General features: G+C 35.0%; 1 protein-coding gene across 1 annotated transcript in view; it reads left to right on the top strand.

Moving 5' to 3' along the window:
• NKAIN2 (sodium/potassium transporting ATPase interacting 2) overlaps positions 1 to 21,327 on the top strand; it is a 1,007,037-nt gene that overhangs the window by 538,638 nt on the left and 447,072 nt on the right. Inside the window, exon 4 of the mRNA XM_032651214.1 lies at positions 13,266 to 13,346. Coding sequence (XP_032507105.1) covers positions 13,266 to 13,346 — 81 coding nt within the window. The remainder of the gene's footprint in view (positions 1 to 13,265; positions 13,347 to 21,327) is intronic.

The following is a 21,327-nucleotide window of genomic DNA, read 5'->3' as shown; positions in this document are numbered from 1 at the left end:
GTGGGGTTTATTCCAGGAATGCAAGGATTCTTCAATATACGCAAATCTATCAATGTGATAAACCATATTAACAAATTGAAGGAGAAAAACCATATGATCATCTCAATAGATGCAGAGAAAGCTTTTGACAAAATTCAACACCCATTTATGATAAAAACCCTCCAGAAAGTAGGCATAGAGGGAACTTTCCTCAACATAATAAAGGCCATATATGACAAGCCCACAGCAAACATCATCCTCAATGGTGAAAAACTGAAAGCATTTCCACTAAGATCAGGAACAAGACAAGGTTGCCCACTCTCACCACTCTTATTCAACATAGTTTTGGAAGTTTTAGCCACAGCAATCAGAGAAGAAAAGGAAATAAAAGGAATCCAAATCGGAAAAGAAGAAGTAAAGCTGTCACTGTTTGCAGATGACATGATACTATACATAGAGAATCCTAAAGATGCTACCAGAAAACTACTAGAGCTAATCAATGAATTTGGTAAAGTAGCAGGATACAAAATTAATGCACAGAAATCTCTGGCATTCCTATATACTAATGATGAAAAATCTGAAAGTGAAATCAAGAAAACACTCCCATTTACCATTGCAACAAAAAGAATAAAATATCTAGGAATAAACCTACCTAAGGATACGAAAGACCTGTATGCAGAAAATTATAAGACACTGATGAAAGAAATTAAAGATGATACAAATAGATGGAGAGATATACCATGTTCTTGGATGGGAAGAATCAACATTGTGAAAATGACTCTACTACCCAAAGCAATCTACAGATTCAATGCAATCCCTATCAAACTACCACTGGCATTTTTCACAGAACTAGAACAAAAAATTTCGCAATTTGTATGGAAACACAAAAGACCCCGAATAGCCAAAGCAATCTTGAGAACGAAAAAAGGAGCTGGAGGAATCAGGCTCCCTGACTTCAGTCTATACTACAAAGCAACAGTAATCAAGACAGTATGGTACTGGCACAAAAACAGAAAGATAGATCAGTGGAACAGGATAGAAAGCCCAGAGATAAACCCACGCACATATGGACACCTTATCTTTGATAAAGGAGGCAGGAATGTACAGTGGAGAAAGGACAGCCTCTTCAATAAATGGTGCTGGGAAAACTGGACAGGTACATGTAAAAGTATGAGATTAGATCACTCCCTAACACCATACACAAAAATAAGCTCAAAATGGATTAAAGACCTAAATGTAAGGCCAGAAAACTATCAAACTCTTAGAGGAAAACATAGGAAGAACACTCTATGACATAAATCACAGCAAGATCCTTTCTGACCCACCTCCTAGAGTAATGGAAATAAAAACAAAAATAAACAAATGGGACCTAATGAAACTTCAAAGCTTTTGCACAGCATAGGAAACCATAATCAAGACCAAAAGACAACCCTCAGAATGGGAGAAAACATTTGCAAATGAAGCAACTGACAAAGGATTAATCTCCAAAATTTACAAGCAGCTCATGCAGCTCAATAACAAAAAAACAAACAACCCCATCCAAAATGGGCAGAAGACCTAAACAGACATTTCTCCAAAGAAGATATACAGAATGCCAACAAACACATGAAAGAATGCTCAACATCATTAATCATTAGAGAAATGCAAATCAAAACTACAATGAGATATCATCTCACACCTGTCAGAATGGCCATCATCAAAAAATCTAGAAACAATAAATGCTGGAGAGGGTGTGGAGAAAAGGGGACACTCTTGCACTGCTGGTGGGAATGTGAATTGGTTCAGCCACTATGGAGAACAGTATGGAGGTTCCTTAAAAACTACAAATAGAATTACCATATGACCCAGCAATCCCACTACTGGGCATATACCCTGAGAAAACCAAAATTCAAAAAGAGTCATGTACCAAAATGTTCATTGCAGCTCTATTTACAATAGCCCGGAGATGGAAAGAACCTAAGCGCCCATCATCGGACGAATGGATAAAGAAGATGTGGCACATATACACAATGGAATATTACTCAGCCTTAAAAAGAAATGAAATTGAGATATTTGTAATGAGATGGATAGACCTAGAGTCTGTCATACAGAGTGAAGTAAGTCAGAAAGACAAAGACAAATACCGTATGCTAACACATATATATGGAATTTAAGGGGAAAAAATGTCATGAAGAACCTAGGGATAAGACAGGAATAGAGGCGCAGACCTACTGGAGAACGGACTTGAGGATATGGGGAGGGGGAAGGGTGAGTTTTGACAGGGCGAGAGAGAGTCATGGACATATACACACTAACAACGTAGTAAGGTAGATAGCTAGGGGGAAGCAGCCGCAAGGCACAGGGATATTAGCTCGGGGCTTTGGGACAGCCTGGAGGAGTGGGAGGGGGAGAGTGGGAGGGAGGGAGACGCAAGAGGGAAGACACATGGGAGCACATGTATATGTATAGCTGATTCACTTTGTTATAAATCAGAAACTAACACACCATTGTAAAGCAATTATACCCCAATAAAGATGTTAAAAAAAAAAAAAAAAAAAAAAACATAGTTCTAATATATCATGATGATTCATTTTAGCTCTTCTGAGGGTCAGCTTTCTATATTCAATGCTTCTGTCTTATGCAGTATGCATTTCAATACAGATATTTAATTAATTAAAAATCTAGTGATTTTAAGTTTTCCACTCTAACATTTAGATTTGAATATATGGTTATCTCTTTAAGAGGCTTTATTTATGTGGGCTTCTTAGCTTCTTGAGCCCAACATACCAGTATAGCAAGCAGTATTCACCAAATATGTTATGACTAAGCTTTTACTATTGACAGTATCCAATCAAGAAGACAGGTATTGAGAAGACATATCACATGAAATATTGGTAAATGTCTATCCTGTCACTTATGTAGGCAGAAAGAATATTCGCTCAGTAAAAATCTTGTTGCAAATCATTTTATCCAAAAGCAAGTTAAGAAGTTGTATTGAAGTAATTTTAAATGTTTGGGAGAACTTTATACTCACCCCATACTTACAGTGTAATGTCATACAAAGCACCCAAGAGACATGAAGTTTCCTTAATGTTTCAGCCTAAAATAAGACCAAATATATATATATATATATGCATACATATATAGATATATATACACATACATATATATATATATAGAGAGAGAGAGAGAGAGACCTGTATCTGTACTTAGATGTTTTTAAAACAAGCACAGCAAGTAGACATTTTTAAAGGTTATATTAATAGATTTACCATACCCCAATTAGGATAATTTACATATTTTAGAAGGTTGTTTACCTCACTATAGTCTTGCTTTGAAGTTGAGATGAAGGCTAAGGGGATAGAAAAGAGAAGAAGAGATTAAAACCTTTCTGGTTGAAAGAGACAAGATATTTTCTAATTTCAAAAGGAAAAAAGTGGTAGATTACGCTTACTCAATCAAAATTCTCAACCACCACACATCTACCACATCTTAGTGAAGCATATTTATATAAATTTTGAAAATGTCATTGTTAACTTTCTACTTTTAACTCTTTAGAGGGCCCTGTTTTCCTTATTTGAATATTCTTAATATTTTCCATAATACTTTTCTTCCTTCTTAAGACATAGTTGTTTTACATTTCCAGTGAGATCACTAACACTCTATATTTTTCCTCTTCATATGTTCCTTAAGTTGAATCTTGCAGATTGTTTGCAAAACACTACATCTGATTTGTGTGCTTCCTCCATGGATGGTCTGGAATCTTTTATACTTACTTTGGGTGTAATACTAAATTACTTCTCTGTTTAGTTGAATATGTATAGTCTTACTGAAGCAAAGGGTTGAGTATTTCTCTAGAAAACAAGACACACATAAGAAGTGTTAAATAGCAGTTATTCACTTTTGCATATTAAAGGAAACGAAAAATTAGGATGTGCATAGGTTACAGTGGCAGACAACTCTGCCTGCCAACCCCCATTCTCTGCTAACAGAATCCCAATATTGTTCAGATATTTGGATGGTCAGCAGAGCTCTCAGTGGGATCTGATCCTCTCTCAGGTCCGGGGGATGAATTACAATTGGTATAAAACAACCATGATAATCCCAGTCCTCTTTGTTAGTGATTGGGTTCAGGAAAGTAGGCATGTGACACAGTTTCACTTAATGAGAGTAAGTCTGCTGAGTGCATTTGGGAATTTTTTTCTTTCCTGAAAGAACAAAGTGTTGCAGAAAGAAGGGTTCTTTCCTTCCCAGCACGTTTCTGCCTGCAGGGTGTGTTAACTATGTGAGGATTTGAAAGGAAACCCCAAAGATATAAATCTAGAGCCATGGCAACATTGAGCCGACAGCACCTCACTTCCAGACTTCATGTATGAAAAAAGATTTTAAAAACCCTAGTATTTAAACCACCTGTAGTTCAATATTTATTACTTACAACCGAAAGCATTCCTAACTAAATCTCTTTTTTGTTTTGTTTTGTTTTCATTTTATCCATCTTACCAAAGTGATCCTGAAACTAGTAATTTCAGTCTTGCTTTTGAGATAGTAAATGAAAAGGTGTTTGGCAAATTGAAAAAGTGCTTCTAAGATGAGAAAAATATTATGTAGTTTTTCATTACTAACATGTACATATGTATAAGCATCTATAAATTTGGAACTACATTCTCCACATGAATATTGCAATCTAAAAAGTAGCCAAGCACCTAGTTATTCTAAATATATATTCATGTTTACATGTGGCTACTGAGTTGAACATTGCCTCATTGATTTGTCTCTATTTGCTACAACTGCTACACAATTAATTGGATCATCTGTGTGATATTCAGAAGTACCCTCTAGATGACTGTAAATATAAAGACATGTGGGGAACTAGCTACCCTATTGAGCAGGTTGAGCAGGCAGACTTTATTTTTGATGCATTAGCAAGACTATCTTTTTGAAAAGAAATTGTGTACTATGTACAACTTTTCTGAGCAGGACTTCCCAATAGTGTCACAGCTAATAGTTTACAGATGTGCTGGCATGTTGAGCTCTTCAGGAACCTGGGGTGGCCAGAGCCCCTGAGTCAGTCACGTTCAGTTGCAAGCCAACTCCTTTGTTTATATTATTGAGCCTTACAAATAGTACCTTTGTCTATGTGTGCCATGACTTCTTTCATAAAGCACAGTTGAAAGGTTATAAATCAATATATGGATAATGCATCTTCTTAAATTAAGTATTTGTTATACAGAGAGGGGACTCAACATTTTTAGGTATCCTAAGATACATTAATCAACTGGAACCATACATCTATTCAAAGTGGTCATAATAGTCATAAAATACATGAATATAGCTAAAGATAATGCTTTCCACTCAATCTATGGCATCTGATATGGCAGTATTCACTCAGAGTTTAATGCTAAAAATTGCTAAACTGCTAAAAAGTGATACTGAAGGATATTTGGATTGACACATAATAAACAATTGGTAGTTTAAGACCTTTCTAAATTTTCAAGGTAATCGCAATGGCTGATAAATTTAGGACTGCTATTTATTATAATTTTTAATATTTTAATGATATCATATAATTCATTTTTCCAACTAAATATTAGTCCATTATATTGATAATAGCTATCACCTGCTTTCCCTCTTCCTTGCTTCTGAATAAAGAGTTTCTTGAATTGTATCTTTTCCTAGGTATTTAACTCATTTTGACAATTTTTTTTACAAGTCTGGAAATATTCAGGATTCTAAATGTATTGATTTCTGCATCCTAGAACTTTATGCAATAACTTCTGAAAACAATAAAACAGCCTTATATTGTTAGGATGCTGGAAATACCCTAAGAACAGGAATTCATAAAACAGGAATATTTTTATTTTCCAGCAAAGACTTTCACAGCACTTACATAAGGCATATAAGTAAAACAAGGTATTTATGTTTGCATGCCATTCAGAGGTTAGCAATGGACTGATTCTGAAGCAGTGATAGAATTGCCCCAAAAAAGTGGATCTTAATTTTGAAGATAATTACATTTCTCCACAAGTACTTAGGTATTATACTCTTCAGGGTTACATTTCAAAGACAGGTCAATGGAAAACAGAAGAGAAGATTTGGGTGGTTGTATTAGTTTCCTAAGGCTGCTGTAAGAAATTTTCACAAACTTGGTGACTTAAAACAACAGAAATTCATTCTCTCACAGTTCTGGAGTTCAGAAATCTGAAATCAGTATCACTGAGCCCAACTCAAGGCTCATACTACCTCCAGAGGCTCTGGGAGAAATCTGATTCTTGCCTCTTTCAGAGTCTGGTAGCTACAGGATTCCTTGGCTTGTGACCACATTGATATAACCTTTAAATCTGTCTGCTCTGTTCATATTGTCTATTTATGTGTGTAAAATATCCATCTGCCTCCCACATACAAGAGTAAACCCAGAGAATCCGGGATAATTTCCCTATCTCAAAATCTTTATCAATCACATCTGCAAAGACTTTTTAAAATTAATTAATTAATTTATTTAGCTATGTAAAGTAACAAGTAATATTCTCAAATTTCAGGTCTATGGGAAGTTTGGGACATCAAAGTAATGGGGTTAAAAAAAAAAACAGTATTAGATAAACAAAAATGTTTGAATTCACATGGTAATAGTTTGTTTTTTTTTTCCAATGCATTCTAATATCATCTTGACTGTGATCTTCAAATTCCTACATAACCAGAACCAGAGGCAATTTCATTTTCTTTAGTGTTACTGGGCTAGTCCAAGAAACTTCAACACAGGAAGAACCATTCTTTTTTGTTGGGTATTTTTTGTTTTTGTTTTTTTTTTTTTGCGTTACGCAGGCCTCTCACTGCCGTGGCCTCTCCCGCTGCGGAGCACAGGCTCCGGACGCGCAGGCTCCGAACACGCAGCTCAGCGGCCATGGCTCACCAGCCCAGCCGCTCCATGGCATGTGGGATCCTCCCGGACCCGGGCACGAACCCACTTCCCCTGCATCGGCAGGTGGACTCCCAACCACTGCGCCACCAGGGAAGCCCTAGAAGAACTATTCTTATTAGAATTTTAAAACATGATTTCAAAAACCAGGAATATCAACAAATATCACTTTAAAATTGTTTGCTAACTGGAAAAAATGAATACTCTTTTTTGATGTCACTTCTAGACACAAGGTGTGATGAATGTGACAATAAACACAAGTTGCCTTTTTAATAGATTTAAGATTTTTTTCTCTCACGTATCACTTTCAGATATACAAACAAATATACATGAATAAATTACTATCTGATTGGGTTTTTTTTTAAGATTTTTTTTTTTGATGTGGACCATTTTTAAAGTCCTTATTGAATTTGTTACAGTATTGATTCTGTTTTATGTTTTGGTTTTTTGGCCCTGAGACATGTAGGGTCTTAGCTCCCCACCCAGGGATCGAACCTGCACCCCCTGCATTGGAAGGGGAAGTCGTAACCACTGGACCGCCAGGGAAGCCCCTACTATCTGATTCTTAATCTGTGCAGATTTCAGCTTTTAAAAGTGCAGATTGGTATTTTCTCACTAGTTCTTATGTTTTATTAGCCTTTCAAATCTCTTATTTGCATATGTCAATTAGGATGTTCCTATATAACTTGCTTTATTATTATTTAGTACCAAAAGTTCTTTCAATGGAATCTTTCAAGACTTAGGGCTGTGGGGCCGTAAATATCTTTGTCTGAAATATGTTGCATGAGTTAAAAGGAAAGAAATTAGTTCTCTACGGTTGTCTTCATGCTGAATGAGTATCTTTTTTTTTTTTTCAATATAAGGGAATTATTTTCCACTTTTTGCTTCAAGAAGAATAGAATGCCTTTGGGGATTCAGTTTTTATTTGGAGTTGCATAAAATTTAATAGCCATGTTTATATGTTCATTAAAATAATGTCCGTTGGATATTCCAACATTTATAGTCGGCCTTAGAAATAGTCCATTTAAGCAGAATATTTTCAGATATGATTTAATATGTCAAACTAAACTAAAAATTTTTAAGCAAAATCGAAATTTATAGTAATTGATCAAAATAGAATAGGAAAAGCACAAAATTAAATAGTAGAGAACTAGTTGAGTAACTCACTGCATTTTTGTGTTGTAACATATGTTACAGAATATTCAATGAGACATTTTAATCACGTGCAAAAAAATCAGGTAACAGAATATAGAGTAAGATTCCTATTTAAACATATATGTCTGAAACATATTCATAGAAAAAAAGTGTATATGGGAGCATATACAATAAAATGATACCAGTGATTATATCTAAGTATGATATTTTCTCAATTTCCTTTCTATCATGTTCAAAATTTTAAAGATTTTCTACAATAAGAAATTTCTGTAATTGAGGGAAAATATAATCTTATTATAAAATGGTTGTCATTAAAATGTGTGCATATAAACATAGAATCACAAGGAAACTTGAACATATAATAGAAGCATTGGTAAAATAGGAAGGTAGAAACCTGCCTTTCTAAATGATCTGCAATGTGATCTATGATTAGAATTGGATTTTTATCAGATTCTGGCTAATTATCAAACTAATAATTTTAATAGTAGTGTATTTTATTTAGCTATTTCTTTTAAGTGAAAGTTTATATAGCATGAAGTAGATGTAACAGGATTTATGAATTAGGAGACAGGATTTACATCATAAAGCAGGCTGTCACTGGTCATAAGATGATCAAGAATTAGAAAATAAGCTGCTTTATTTGGGCCACTTTTGTTCTTTTTTATTATAACTATGGATGAGACAGTGATGAGAATGCCTAAGCAGATTAAATGATGCTGCTGTTGAAAATGAGAAAATAAAGCTAAAATATAATTAACTTGGAGCAAAAGGTGACTATAGTCCAATCATTTTGACCAGGGATATTTGTTTTATGGGTATACATGTATATCTATTAAAATATTCTCACTGTCAGTATTAAAACACTTGATTGTTAATAATTCTAAAATGTTGCTTAAAGGAGTTGTTTTTAAGACAGATTTGCTAATACAATGCTTCTTAGGAATGCTTCTATCATAGTTCAATTAGAACCGATTACATTATTACTTTCATACTAGCAGCAAAATATCAGTGATATTGGTAAACTGATATGAGTGTTGCTTTCTAGTAAAAATAATGATACCTGAAAACGTTCCTATGGATTACACCAATTGCATATCAATGGTAACATAAATCATTTTAGGGAGTAAGTAACTCAGTTATATCTTGTAATGTTTCTCTACAGCATCTGTTATACTCACTTGCATCCAGATGGTGCTTAATAAATATGAACTGATTCACTGCCTCAACTCTTTTTCTAATTAAGCACTTATGAAATGTGGCTGGTACTTGAATTGTACTAGGCTCTTTCGTCTTCTAAACATCGGCCCCCAACCTTTTTGACACCAGGGACTGGTTTCGTGGAAGACAATTTTTCTATGGACCGGGGGTCGGGGGGGGTGTGAGAGATGCTTCAGGTGGTAATGCGAGCAATGGGGAGCGGCAGACGAAGTTTCACTCACTTGCCCACCGCTCACCTCCTGCTGGGTGGCCCTGGTCTGTGGCCCAGGGGTTGGGGACCCCTGTTCTAATAATTATGATATTATTGAATAATAATTCTCTAAACTGTGGTAGTTTTAAAGAGAAAGTCACTAATATAATTTAAACCATTTATATATATTTGCATATGTGTTTATTAAAGGTGTCACACCACTAAAGGTGATAATTCTCTTTTGTAAATCTTTAACGAAGTAGAGTGCATTGTAGACTAACTGGTTTGTAATTAAATATGCAATAAAATGAAAATAATGCAAATAAATGCAAAGATATAGAAGGAACGTTTATTATGTTCCCTCTGGACATATTCTTTTGGATTACTCTAGGAGAAATGGGATAAAAAGAACAAAATCATTACTAAAAATAACATGAAAGAGCAACTCATAAGGTATGATATAGAAAATGCTTTATAATTATATAGTATGGTCAACCATAAATAATAGTTTTAATGAAACCAAATGAAAAAAGGTTTGCTTTATAAAATGTCATCCATCTATCAGTATTGGCATTCATGTATCAAAAAAGAAACTTGGGCTTCCCTGGTGGCGCAGTGGTTGAGAGTCTGCCTGCCGATGCAGGGGACACGGGTTCGTGCCCTGGTCCGGGAAGATCCCACATGCCGCGGAGCGGCTGGGCCCGTGTGCCATGGCTGCTGAGCCTGCGCGTCCGGAGCCTGTGCTCCGCAACGGGAGAGGCCACGACAGTGAGAGGCCCGCGTACCGCAAAAAAAAAAAAAAAAAAAAAGTATTCTAGGGAAGAACGTGTTTCATTAAGAGATAAAGTCTAGATTGCAAGTTCAACTAGGTGAAAAAATATTTTGCAAAAGTTAATGTAAAAAGTATATATTTTTAGTATTCTAAGGAGATTAAAATGTGGGGATTACTGCCGTATTACTGAAACAAGGAGAGGGGATGATATAACATAATCATCATAATAAAAGGTGATTTTACATTTGAGGAAACTAAAGAGTAGTGAGACTTGCATGTAGCCACAGAACTCCTAAGTGGCGCAAACTTCAGGTCCCAAGTTCTTAATCTCTATATGCAATTTATTTGCATGTGACCCATTATCTTACCTGTCTTTCCCTAAAATTATTAATTTTGGGGACTAAAGCATAATTTTTTCAGCTTCATGTTTTTAACCAAACTAAGTATAATTTACGTTTACACATACACATAAATGCATAACTTAGTATGAGTGATATCTAAATTTATCTGGATGAAAATTCCAAATTCTTATTATATATTCAACATATAATGAAATAGTGATTATGCCATGTGTACCACATAGATGCAGATAATATTTTCAGCATTTATCATCTGAAAAATATATTTCAGTTGCAAAATAGAAAAGCTATAGCTTTTCTATTAACATTCTTTAATGCCTTGTCAGGAAACCTAACTACCAATGACCAACTTTCAGGGGTATATAATATATGTTATACAGTGTGTTTCATCCACTCTTACCAAATATTTTACTTATCCTGCTACTTTGTTTTTTAGTAACTAGTGCTTACTTAGCTCTCCATTATAAATAAGGTAGGGAAAGTGTGTCACCAGGAACAAAGAACATGATCAAACACTTCAGTCGATCATGCTTTCATTCTTTCTTACACTCATGTAAACCAAGTCACAGGAACTTCAAGCATTTTTTTTTCTCACCTATTTATTCTTAAAGTGGGACCCAGCACTTCATTACATTTCTAAAACTAATATCCAAATCTGCAAAACAACCCAATAAGTCTAGATTTTAATATTTAAAAAATTTGTGAACAAGTTTCTGCTTTATAATACAGACCAAATTTAGACATCTCATTAGATCTCTGCTCTAAAACTTAAGTTCCATGCCCCAGCCTGCTTAACTTCCTGACCCTATTTCCAGTATGCAGCCTTCACTTCTCAAACCCCTTCTTTTGTGTTAGATCATATAGTTTTGCTCTTATTTTGTTCTCACCAAGCAGTGCACATATTCAACAGTTAGATGAATGCATCCCCTGGAAAACAGCTGAGTCAGTGTTTATTATATAAACTTATCATTTAGGGCTCTCAGTCCTCACACTACATGAATTATCATAGAATTCTCATAAGAACCAGATCTGGGATGGGTGGAAGGAGTTCTGCTTCTGAAAATAGTTAAGATTTTTTTCTGTATTGTTCCTCATTCATTGATTGACTTACAAAATATTTACTGAGCACTTGTTTTGTACAGAGTACTAGGTTAGCAACTTAGAGATATAAGCATTAATTGAAAGAGTCTTTTCTCTCAAGGAGCTTATCATTGTGCACTGGGGAAAATATGCAAATAATTAGATATAAGACATTTGGAATGAAATTCGAGCAAGCAAGATCTTATTGGAGCACAAGGCAGGGATACACCATTTCTAATTGGATATCACTCAGGAGATGATATTTATATTGACTTCTGAAGAAAAATAAAAAATTGACAGATGGTAAGAGGAGTACTTAGGGAAAGTAAAATTATTAAAATGAAAATTATTAAAAGATAAAATTATTTAAATGACACAGAGGTGAGAAAATAGCTTTCCATGTACATGGAGCAACAAGTAATCCAATGTGTCCATAATCCATAATGACTTGAAAGATGAACTGAAACGTGTGTCTGAAAAGATAACATGGTACAAGATCATGGAGGTCCTTGAACTATAAAATAAGATTTTGGAACTCACCATATAAAGAATGGGAGCCATTGTATTCATTTAGCAGAGAAATGACATTGTAGCCTCTTGTTCCATTTTTTTTTAATTTCACACCTGCTGCTTTCTTTGTTTACTTCAACCTTCCACATGGCCTTTCCAATCCCCCACACTGCTGTTTGGTAAAATCCATAAATTAGTTTGGTTCACCTCTTATGGAAGGTGTTTCACCTCTTCTGTTAGATGTTGCAGGACTACCTTTCTCATCATAGTTTGCACATGTTTCCCATCTTCTTTCCTTGAGCTCAGACTATATATACCCTTTTATGATTTTTGTGTAAAAATCTCTTTTCTAATCTACCTCTTTCACTTGACTTGAATTCAGGGAGAATTTATCATTGGTCTTTGTATCCTCAGTGTCTTTCTAGCATGTTTCCTTCTAAGGACTTAATAAATTTTGGTTAACTGAATGCTCAGAACTGTGTCTTGGTAAGAAAATTTTGTCATTGATGAAGAAAGCACATTGCATAGACAACAGAATAAAATTAGAGATAATAACTAGATGGTCACTAAAGTGGGAGGTCATGAGAGGATAAAATAAGAAGGTGAAAGGATAAATGGAAAGAAGATGCCAAAGAGAGAAGCTGATTAGATGGGACAGAGGTATGAAAACCGATTTGAAGATGACCCTCGATAACTTGGGGAAAGGTTACATGTTATCAAACATTGGGTTGATCTTGCTAAAGGAAGATAAGAGCTCTCTTTTAAATGGGTTGTAGTTGATATATCTACTGGGGCATCATTTTTTCAGATATCTGGAAACCACAACCATTCCCTCTTAAAACAGAAATGTGGACTACTATTTCTTTTGTCTAAAAACCGAAAAAATTATCCCTAAGCAAGTTTGAGCTGTAATACTATAAGAGTCTATTACAGTGAGGAAAAAAATCCAACTAGAGATAAATGTACATCTCATCCTGTTTCTTAGAAAGAAAAAATATCTAGTATTTTCCACTAATCTTAAGATTTGGTGTTCAAAAGTTCAAGTTCTGTTTAAATCTTACTCAGTTGATTCAAAATTAATTATGTTATTTCTCTCTTGCTTTCCTACAGTATGCTGTCTGGCTAGTCCTCTGGGTTACGTGGAATGTGTTTGTTATCTGCTTCTATTTGGAGGCTGGGGACCTCTCAAAGGTAATTTGCCATCTGATTTGCCTGAGTCATCAGTTGTGTGTTAACAAGCCTCTTCCTAAGTAAGGCAGAGTCTCACCCTGCTCTTGTCACTTAGATGCACCTCGAATGAAGGTAAATTGAAAGATGTCCTCATCTATTTCTCTGCATTTCTACCATCAAAGAAACATTTCAGTGTGTCACAAAAATGTCATTTTATTATTTTAAGCAAAACTAAATGAAATATTGATTATTACGGTGACCATACTGTGTACTTTTAAAACATTGACTTGTAAGAGATTTCTGAAGCAGAGTAGGAAGTTTTTCAGAGATAAAATCTTGAAGATTTTTGAAATCACTTAGTTGGCTTATTACTCTGCTAAAGACTTTCCTGATTGGACCCAAATAGCAATGTAATAATTCAAATAATTAATGGGTTTTAGTTGAATAAAACTGTTACCAGAGGGATATAATTTATTACATAAATGAATAAAATAGACATTTTATTCTAAAATAATCTAGGAAGGACTTAAAATACTTACATTTTCATTTAGGTTTCTTTATTTTGTGCTGTCCTGTATGAGTGTCTGTATGTATGTGTGTTTGTGTATGTCTTGCTATTATATTTCTAACATAAATGCCTTACTATTGAAATAATGCAGTTTGTAGATCTCTAAAACCAACATCCTTCTTCTTTTGGAATGCAATTAACAGCAACTAAGTCAAATGAGATAATCCATTCAAAGTAGTAGTAAATCTTGCTTGAGACACTTGAGAGAGTTGTAAACTTGTGCTTCTTCATATTAACTTTAAAAGATAGAGATTGTAACATGTTCTTTTACCTCTCTATCCCTTAGATCAGAAAGACACTGCAAAGATGTTGACATTTTTAAAACCCAGAGGTGATAACCTGCTTTCAAAGGCTAAAAGAGCTAAAAAGTCTCCAGGAACTACCTTTGCAGGGCTATATATCTTGGTGGGCGGGGGATGGGGTGATGGTAATACACATTTATAATCTAGCATACAGGAGTTTCCCAAAGCACTCTGAGCATTTTCAAGTATGTTTATTTATTATTTAACTATGATATTGAGTATAAATAATCTCTTTTTTTCATTTTAACCATTTTATTTAATTTTTCATTTTAACCATTTTATTTTTTTAACATCTTTATTGGAGTATAATTGCTTTACAATGGTGTGTTAGTTTCTGCTTTACAACAAAATGAATCAGTTATATATATACATATGTTCCCATATCTCTTCTCTCTTGCGTCTCCCTCCCTCCCACCCTCCCTATCCCACCCCTCCAGGCGGTCACAAAGCACCGAGCTGATCTCCTTGTGCTATGCGGCTGCTTCCCACTAGCTATCTACCTTACATTTGGTAGTGTATATATGTCCATGCCTCTCTCTCGCTTTGTCACAGCTTACCCTTCTCCCTCCTCATATCCTCAAGTCCATTCTCTAGTAGGTCTGTGTCTTTATTCCTGTTTTACCCCTAGGTTCTTCATGACTTTTCTTCTTAAATTCCATATATATGTGTTAGCATACGATATTTGTCTCTCTCTTTCTGACTTACTTCACTCTGTATGACAGACTCTAGGTCTATCCGCCTCATTACAAATAGCTCAATTTCGTTTCTTTTTATGGCTGAGTAATATTCCATTGTATATATGTGCCACATCTTCTCTATCCATTCATCCAATGGTGGATACTTAGGTTGTTTCCATCTCCGGGCTATTGTAAATAGAGCTGCAATGAACATTTTGGTACATGACTCTTTTTGAATTATGGTTTTCTCAGGGTATATGCCCAGTAGTGGGATTGCTGGGTCATATGGTAGTTCTATTTGTAGGTTTTTGAGGAACCTCCATACTCTTCTCCACAGTGGCTGTATCAATTTACATTCCTACCAACAGTGCAAGAGGGTTCCCTTTTCTCCACACCCTCTCCAGCATTTGTTGTTTGTAGATTTTCTGATGATGGCCATTCTGACTGGTGTGAGATGATATCTCATTGTAGTTTTGATTTGCATTTCTCTAATGATTAGTGATGTTGAGCATTCTTTCATGTGTTTGTTGGCATTCTGTATATCTTCTTCGGAGAAATGTCTATTTAGGTCTTCTGCCCCATTTTTGGATTGGGTATTGTTTTTTTGTTATTAAGCTGCATGAGCTGCTTATAAATTTTGGGAGATTAATCCTTTGGCAGTTGCTTCATTTGCAAATATTTTCTCCCATTCTGAGGGCTGTCTTTTGGTCTTGTTTATGGTTTCCTTTGCTGTGCAAAAGCTTTTAAGTTTCATTAGGTCCCATTTGTTTATTTTTGTTTTATTTCCATTTCTCTAGGAGGTGGGTAAAAAAGGATCTTGCTGTGATTTATGTCATAGAATGTCCTGCCTATGTTTTCCTCTAAGAGTTGGATAGTTTCTCACCTTACATCTAGGTCTTTAATCCATTTTGAGCTTAGTTTTGTGTATGGTGTTAGGGAGTGATCTAATCTCATAGTTTTACATGTACCTGTCCAGTTTTCCCAGCACCACTTATCGAAGAGGCTGTCCTTTCTCCACTGTACATTCCTGCCTCCTTTATCAAAAGATAAGGTGACCATATGTGCGTGGGTTTACTCTCTGGGCTTTTTATCCTCTTCCATTGATCTATCTTTCCTGTTTTTGTGCCAGTACCCATACAGTCTTGATTACTGTAGCTTTGTAGTATAGTCTGAAGTCCCGGGAGCCTGATTCTCCAGCTCCGTTTTTCTTTCTCAAGATTGCTTGGCTTATTCGGGGTCTTTTGTGTTTCCATACAAATTGTGAAATTTTTTGTTCTAGTTCTGTGAAAATATGCCAGTGGTAGTTTGATAGGGATTGCATTGAATCTGTAGATTGCTTTGGGTAGTAGAGTCATTTTCACAATGTTGATTCTTCCAATCCAAGAACATGGTATATCTCTCCATCTATTTGTATTATCTTTAATTTCTTCATCAGTGTCTTATAATTTTCTGCATACAGGTCTTTTGTCTCCTTAGGTAGGTTTATTCCTAGATATTTTATTCTTTTTGTTGCAATAGTAAAATGGGAGTGTTTTCTTGATTTCACTTCAGATTTTCATCATTGGTGTATAGGAATGCCAGAGACTTCTGTGCATTAATTTTGTATCCTGCTACTTTACCAAGTATCATTGATAGCTCTAGTAGTTTTCTTGTAGCGTCTTTAGGATTCTCTATGTATAGTATCATGTGATCTGCAAATAGTGACAGCTTTACTTCTTTCTTTTCCAATTTAGATTCCTTTTATGTCCGTTTCTTCTCTGATTGCTGTGACTAAAACTTCCAAAACTATGTGAATAGAGTGATGAGACGAGGGCAACCTTGTCTTGTTCCTGATTTAGTGGTATGCTTTCAGTTTTTTCACCATTCGAACACTATTGCTGTGGGTTTTGTCATATATGGCCTTTATTATGTTGAGGAAAGTTCACCTCTATGCCTACTTTCTGCAGGGTTTTTATCATAAATGGGTGTTGAAATTTTGTCCAAAAGCTTTCTCTGCATCTATTGAGATGATCATATGGAGTATAAATAATGTTGACTTTTTTTTTTCAATTTCAAATGATGAAGATAAGAGAGTGACGTTTATCATATGAAATAGACCCCAAGGCTTCTGGAACCTGTAGTTTATGAGCAGATTTTGGACAAGTCCTCATTGTGGCCCTCGGCAGTGTCTGCCCTGGTGGGATGGCATTTCTGTATTCTTGTCTGGTCATCATACTCCACATTCTCAGCAGCAGGCAAGTCCTTTCCTGAACATGCTGTGACCAATGAAAAGGGAATTTTTCAGGTGGCTCTAGGAAAGACACTTCATTTTCTTCTTAAAGCTCACATTCCCAGTACTTGAATTCCTTACCCAATTTATATATCTCTGCTGTATAATCTACTTTGTTCAAAAGAGATTCCTCACTAAAATGACTTTTAATGATATTTTCAATTTTAAATAATCACCTTAATAATTGGAGGACAGGTATTCAGTCATATTGGCTAAGATGATCTAGCAGATCAGAGTTTGTTTAATATTTAAAAAAAGAGGGAGAAATCTGAGCCAAGCTGGCTGCACAAATGTGTAATTTTTCTCACTGCTCCATGTGATGACTGCAGACACAAAATAAAGCTTGTGATCCCGTGACCTTGGACATGGGCATTGAAACCATAACGAGGACACATCCTAAAACATTAGAGTTCAAGAGAGTTGCAACCCAAATGACTAAGAATTCTTCTAATGCACGCAGGCAGGTAATGACTATCCCATGGCAGTGAAGCAGTTAATAATATTTCCTTTTCTTTTCATCTTATAAACAAAGGCTAGACTCTGCAGAACACATGAAAATTTAATAATTTCCTTTTAACAAATAATCTAAAGGAAAACCATAAAGGGCAAAGTTATATTGTTATCTGTACTGGGATTTTCCTCTCTTTCCTGCTCAAAGGGTTTGAGAAAGGTATATTTATGCCATTTAATTCTTTAGCTTCTGCAACTACCTCACATTCTTCAAGTAACAGAGTGCCAGAAATAAGCAATGGTGATTGAAAAATGTACAGATATATAAAAGCTCAAAAATGGGACTCCTGAAACTGCTGATAATACTTAGGTTACAGAATATAAACCACCTTTCCCCTCACCTCACCCAAAAAAATAAACTAATTTGACCATAAGAATGGGTCAGTTTGTTTGAGGCTGAGGGACAAATATGGGAAACAGAATCAGGGAGGAAATTCTGTGGTCTTTATATATGTGAGAGAAGTAGGTTTGTTTCCATAAAACATTTTGTAAAGAATTGATTTCTTCATAATGAATATTGGCAAGAAATGATAAAAAGTGGTAAAATATTAAGGCAAACTTGAGTTACCCATTAGAGTTTAGAATTTTTTGTTGTCCTTTTCCAGTGTCTTTTCTGCTTTTTCTGCTAAACTCTCTCTGCCTGTACTTATGAGAGAAATAAATATTAGCATCATTAATGAAGCCAGTGTGTACCTTCGGGAATGAAACGGCTTAATTACAATAATATGGTACACAGGGCTGACCTGGTTGATATTCAGTTTTCTTTGTACCCATAATTGTATAGATAATATATTTTTTCATCAAAAATTCTGTGTAAATCCAACATTATTATTACAATATTTATTAATATATTTTAATGCTTATCCCCATGAGATTTAAGGAAAAATAAAACTAATCAACCAGAGAAATTTCTTTTTAAAAATTTTATCTCAATGATATTAATAAAATATCGGGAATGTCATATAAATTAGCACATAATATGGTAGGAACAAATAAACATATACATTGCATAATAACTATTTCCACACTATTTATATTAATGCTTTAGATATTAGTGTTTTAACTAAATATCCTGAAACATCCTACAGATTCTTACTTTCTGAGGTGATATTTTAATAGATGTTCTGTTAATGAAACAGAGATAACATTAAATGAAACAGAGATAACATTAGTTTGTAACCCAAAGTGTTTGCTGACTTTGTAGGCAGCTGCCTTTGAGCATTAAATGTGACCTTGACTATTGGATTAATAGTTTTGAGAATTCCTGATGTAAATAGTTTTACTGTGTTGTTGGATTATTCTGGTCAATTGTGATTTTCTTGCTCACATATCAAATAGAAATGCAAATTAATCCCAGGTATTAACTGAATTGAGTTATTTTGAAAAAAGAAAAGATCTGTTTGTTCTGTAGTTAACTTCAAAGTGCAGTGTTAGAAGGAAAACACATATAATATGGTAATTCACCTATTAGATTCATCACCTGGGAAAATAAAATTTATGAAATAGTTTTTGAATAGTTATACACAGGAAAAAAATTAGCGCTCTTCTGCTCTCTGCAAAAAACTGTATTCTGTTGGGTGTGTTATAATTGTATCTACTCTTAGCTGAAATTATATCCTAACACTTTTCTTTATATGACTATTTTGAGATCTCAATTTCTACTTTTGTAATTTATGGGCACCATTAGTGAATGATGCACCACCTATCTTTAGAAATAAAATAATTAACTTACAGATCATAAAAGAGTAACCAAGGGATTATTTTACACTTAAAACAACCCAATTTGTTTATATACTAGGGATGCAGGTATATAACCCTTGGGCTTCATTATATTATCAGAAACTTATATTGCTAAACATACCCTAGAGCAATTAATTATACCTAATGAATGCTTTTAATAGTAATGTCTAGAAAGCTGTCACATTTTAATAATTTTGATAGTTACTTCTGAGATCTAGATATACATTTTCACTTAAGAATGTGGTATGTAGGGCTTCCCCAGTGGCACAGTGGTTGACAGTCCACCTGCCGATGCAGGGGACACGGGTTCGTGCCCCGGTCTGGGAAGATCCCACATGCAGCGGAGCAGCTGGGCCTGTGGGCCGTGGCTGCTGAGCATCCGGAGCTGTGCTCTGCAATGGGAGAGGCCACAACAGTGAGAGGCCCGCGTACCACAAAAAAAAAAAAAAAAAAAGAACGTGGTATGTAAAAAAGCTATGTAAGAATGTGGCTTATTTATGAAGATGAAATAGGCAGTCTACCTGATAAAGAATTCAGAGTAATGATAGTAAAGATGATGCAAAACCTTGGAAATAGAATGGAGAAAATACAAGAAACGTTTAACAAGGACTTAGGAGAACTAAAGAACAAACAAACAATGATGAACAACATAATAAATGAAATTGAAAATTCTCTAGAAGGAATCAATAGCAGAATAACTGAGGCAGAAGAACCGATAAGTGACCTGGAAGATAAAATAGTGGAAATAAATACTACAGAGCAGAATAAAGAAAAAAGAATGAAAAGAATTGAGGACAGTCTCAGAGACCTCTGGGACAACATTAAATCCACCAACGTTCAAGTTATAGGGGTCCCAGAAGAAGAAGAGAAAAAGAAAGGGACTAAGAAAATATTTGAAGAGATTATAGTCGAAAACTTCCCTAATATGGAAAAGGAAATCGTCAGTCAGTTCCAGGAAGCACAGAGTCCCATACAGGATAAATCCAAGGAGAAACACACCAAGACACATATTAATCAAACTATCAAAAATTAAATACAGAGAAAAAATATTAAAAGCAGCAAGGGAAAAGCAACAAATAACATACAATGGAATCCCCATAAGATTAACAGGTGATCTTCCAGCAGAAACTCTGCAAGCCAGAAGGGAGTGGCAAGACATATTTAAATTGATGAAAGGGAGAACCTACAACCAAGATTAGTCTACCCAGAAAGGATCTCATTCAGATTCAATGGAGAAATTAAAACTTTTACAGACAAGCAAAAGTTAAAAGAATTCAGCACCACCAAACCAGCTTTACAACAAATGCTAAAGGAACTTCTCTAGGCAGGAAATATAACAGAAGGAAAAGACCTACAATAACAAACCAAAAACAATTAAGAAAATGGTAATAGGAACATACATATCGAAAATTATCTTAAATGTAAATGGGTTAAATGCTCCCACCAAAAGACATAGACTGGCTGAACGGATACAGAAACAAAACCCGTATATATGCTGTCTACAAGAGACCCACTTCAGACCTAGGGACACATACAGACTGAAAGTGAGGGGATGGAAAAAGGTATTCCATGCAAATGGAAATCAGAAGAAAGCTAGAGCAGCAATTCTCATATCAGGCAAAATGACTTTAAAATAAAGACTATTACAAGAGACAAAGAAGGACACTACATAATGATCAAGGGCTCAATCCAAGAAGATATAACAATTGTAAATACTTATAGACCCAACATAGGAGCACATCAATACATAAGGCAAATGCTAACAGCCATAAAAGGGGAAATCAACAGTAACACAGTCGTAGTAGGGGACTTTAACACCCCACTTTCACCAATGGACAGATCATCCAAAATGAAAATAAGTAATGAGACACAAGCTTTAAATGATACATTAAATAAGATGGACTTAATTGATATTTATAGGACATTCCATCCAAAA

Source organism: Phocoena sinus, chromosome 12 (genome assembly GCF_008692025.1).
Source record: "Phocoena sinus isolate mPhoSin1 chromosome 12, mPhoSin1.pri, whole genome shotgun sequence".
NCBI classification, from domain to species: Eukaryota; Metazoa; Chordata; class Mammalia; order Artiodactyla; family Phocoenidae; genus Phocoena; species Phocoena sinus.
The sequence above is the reverse complement of the archived record's forward strand: the minus strand, read 5'-3'. Positions and strand labels throughout refer to the sequence as shown.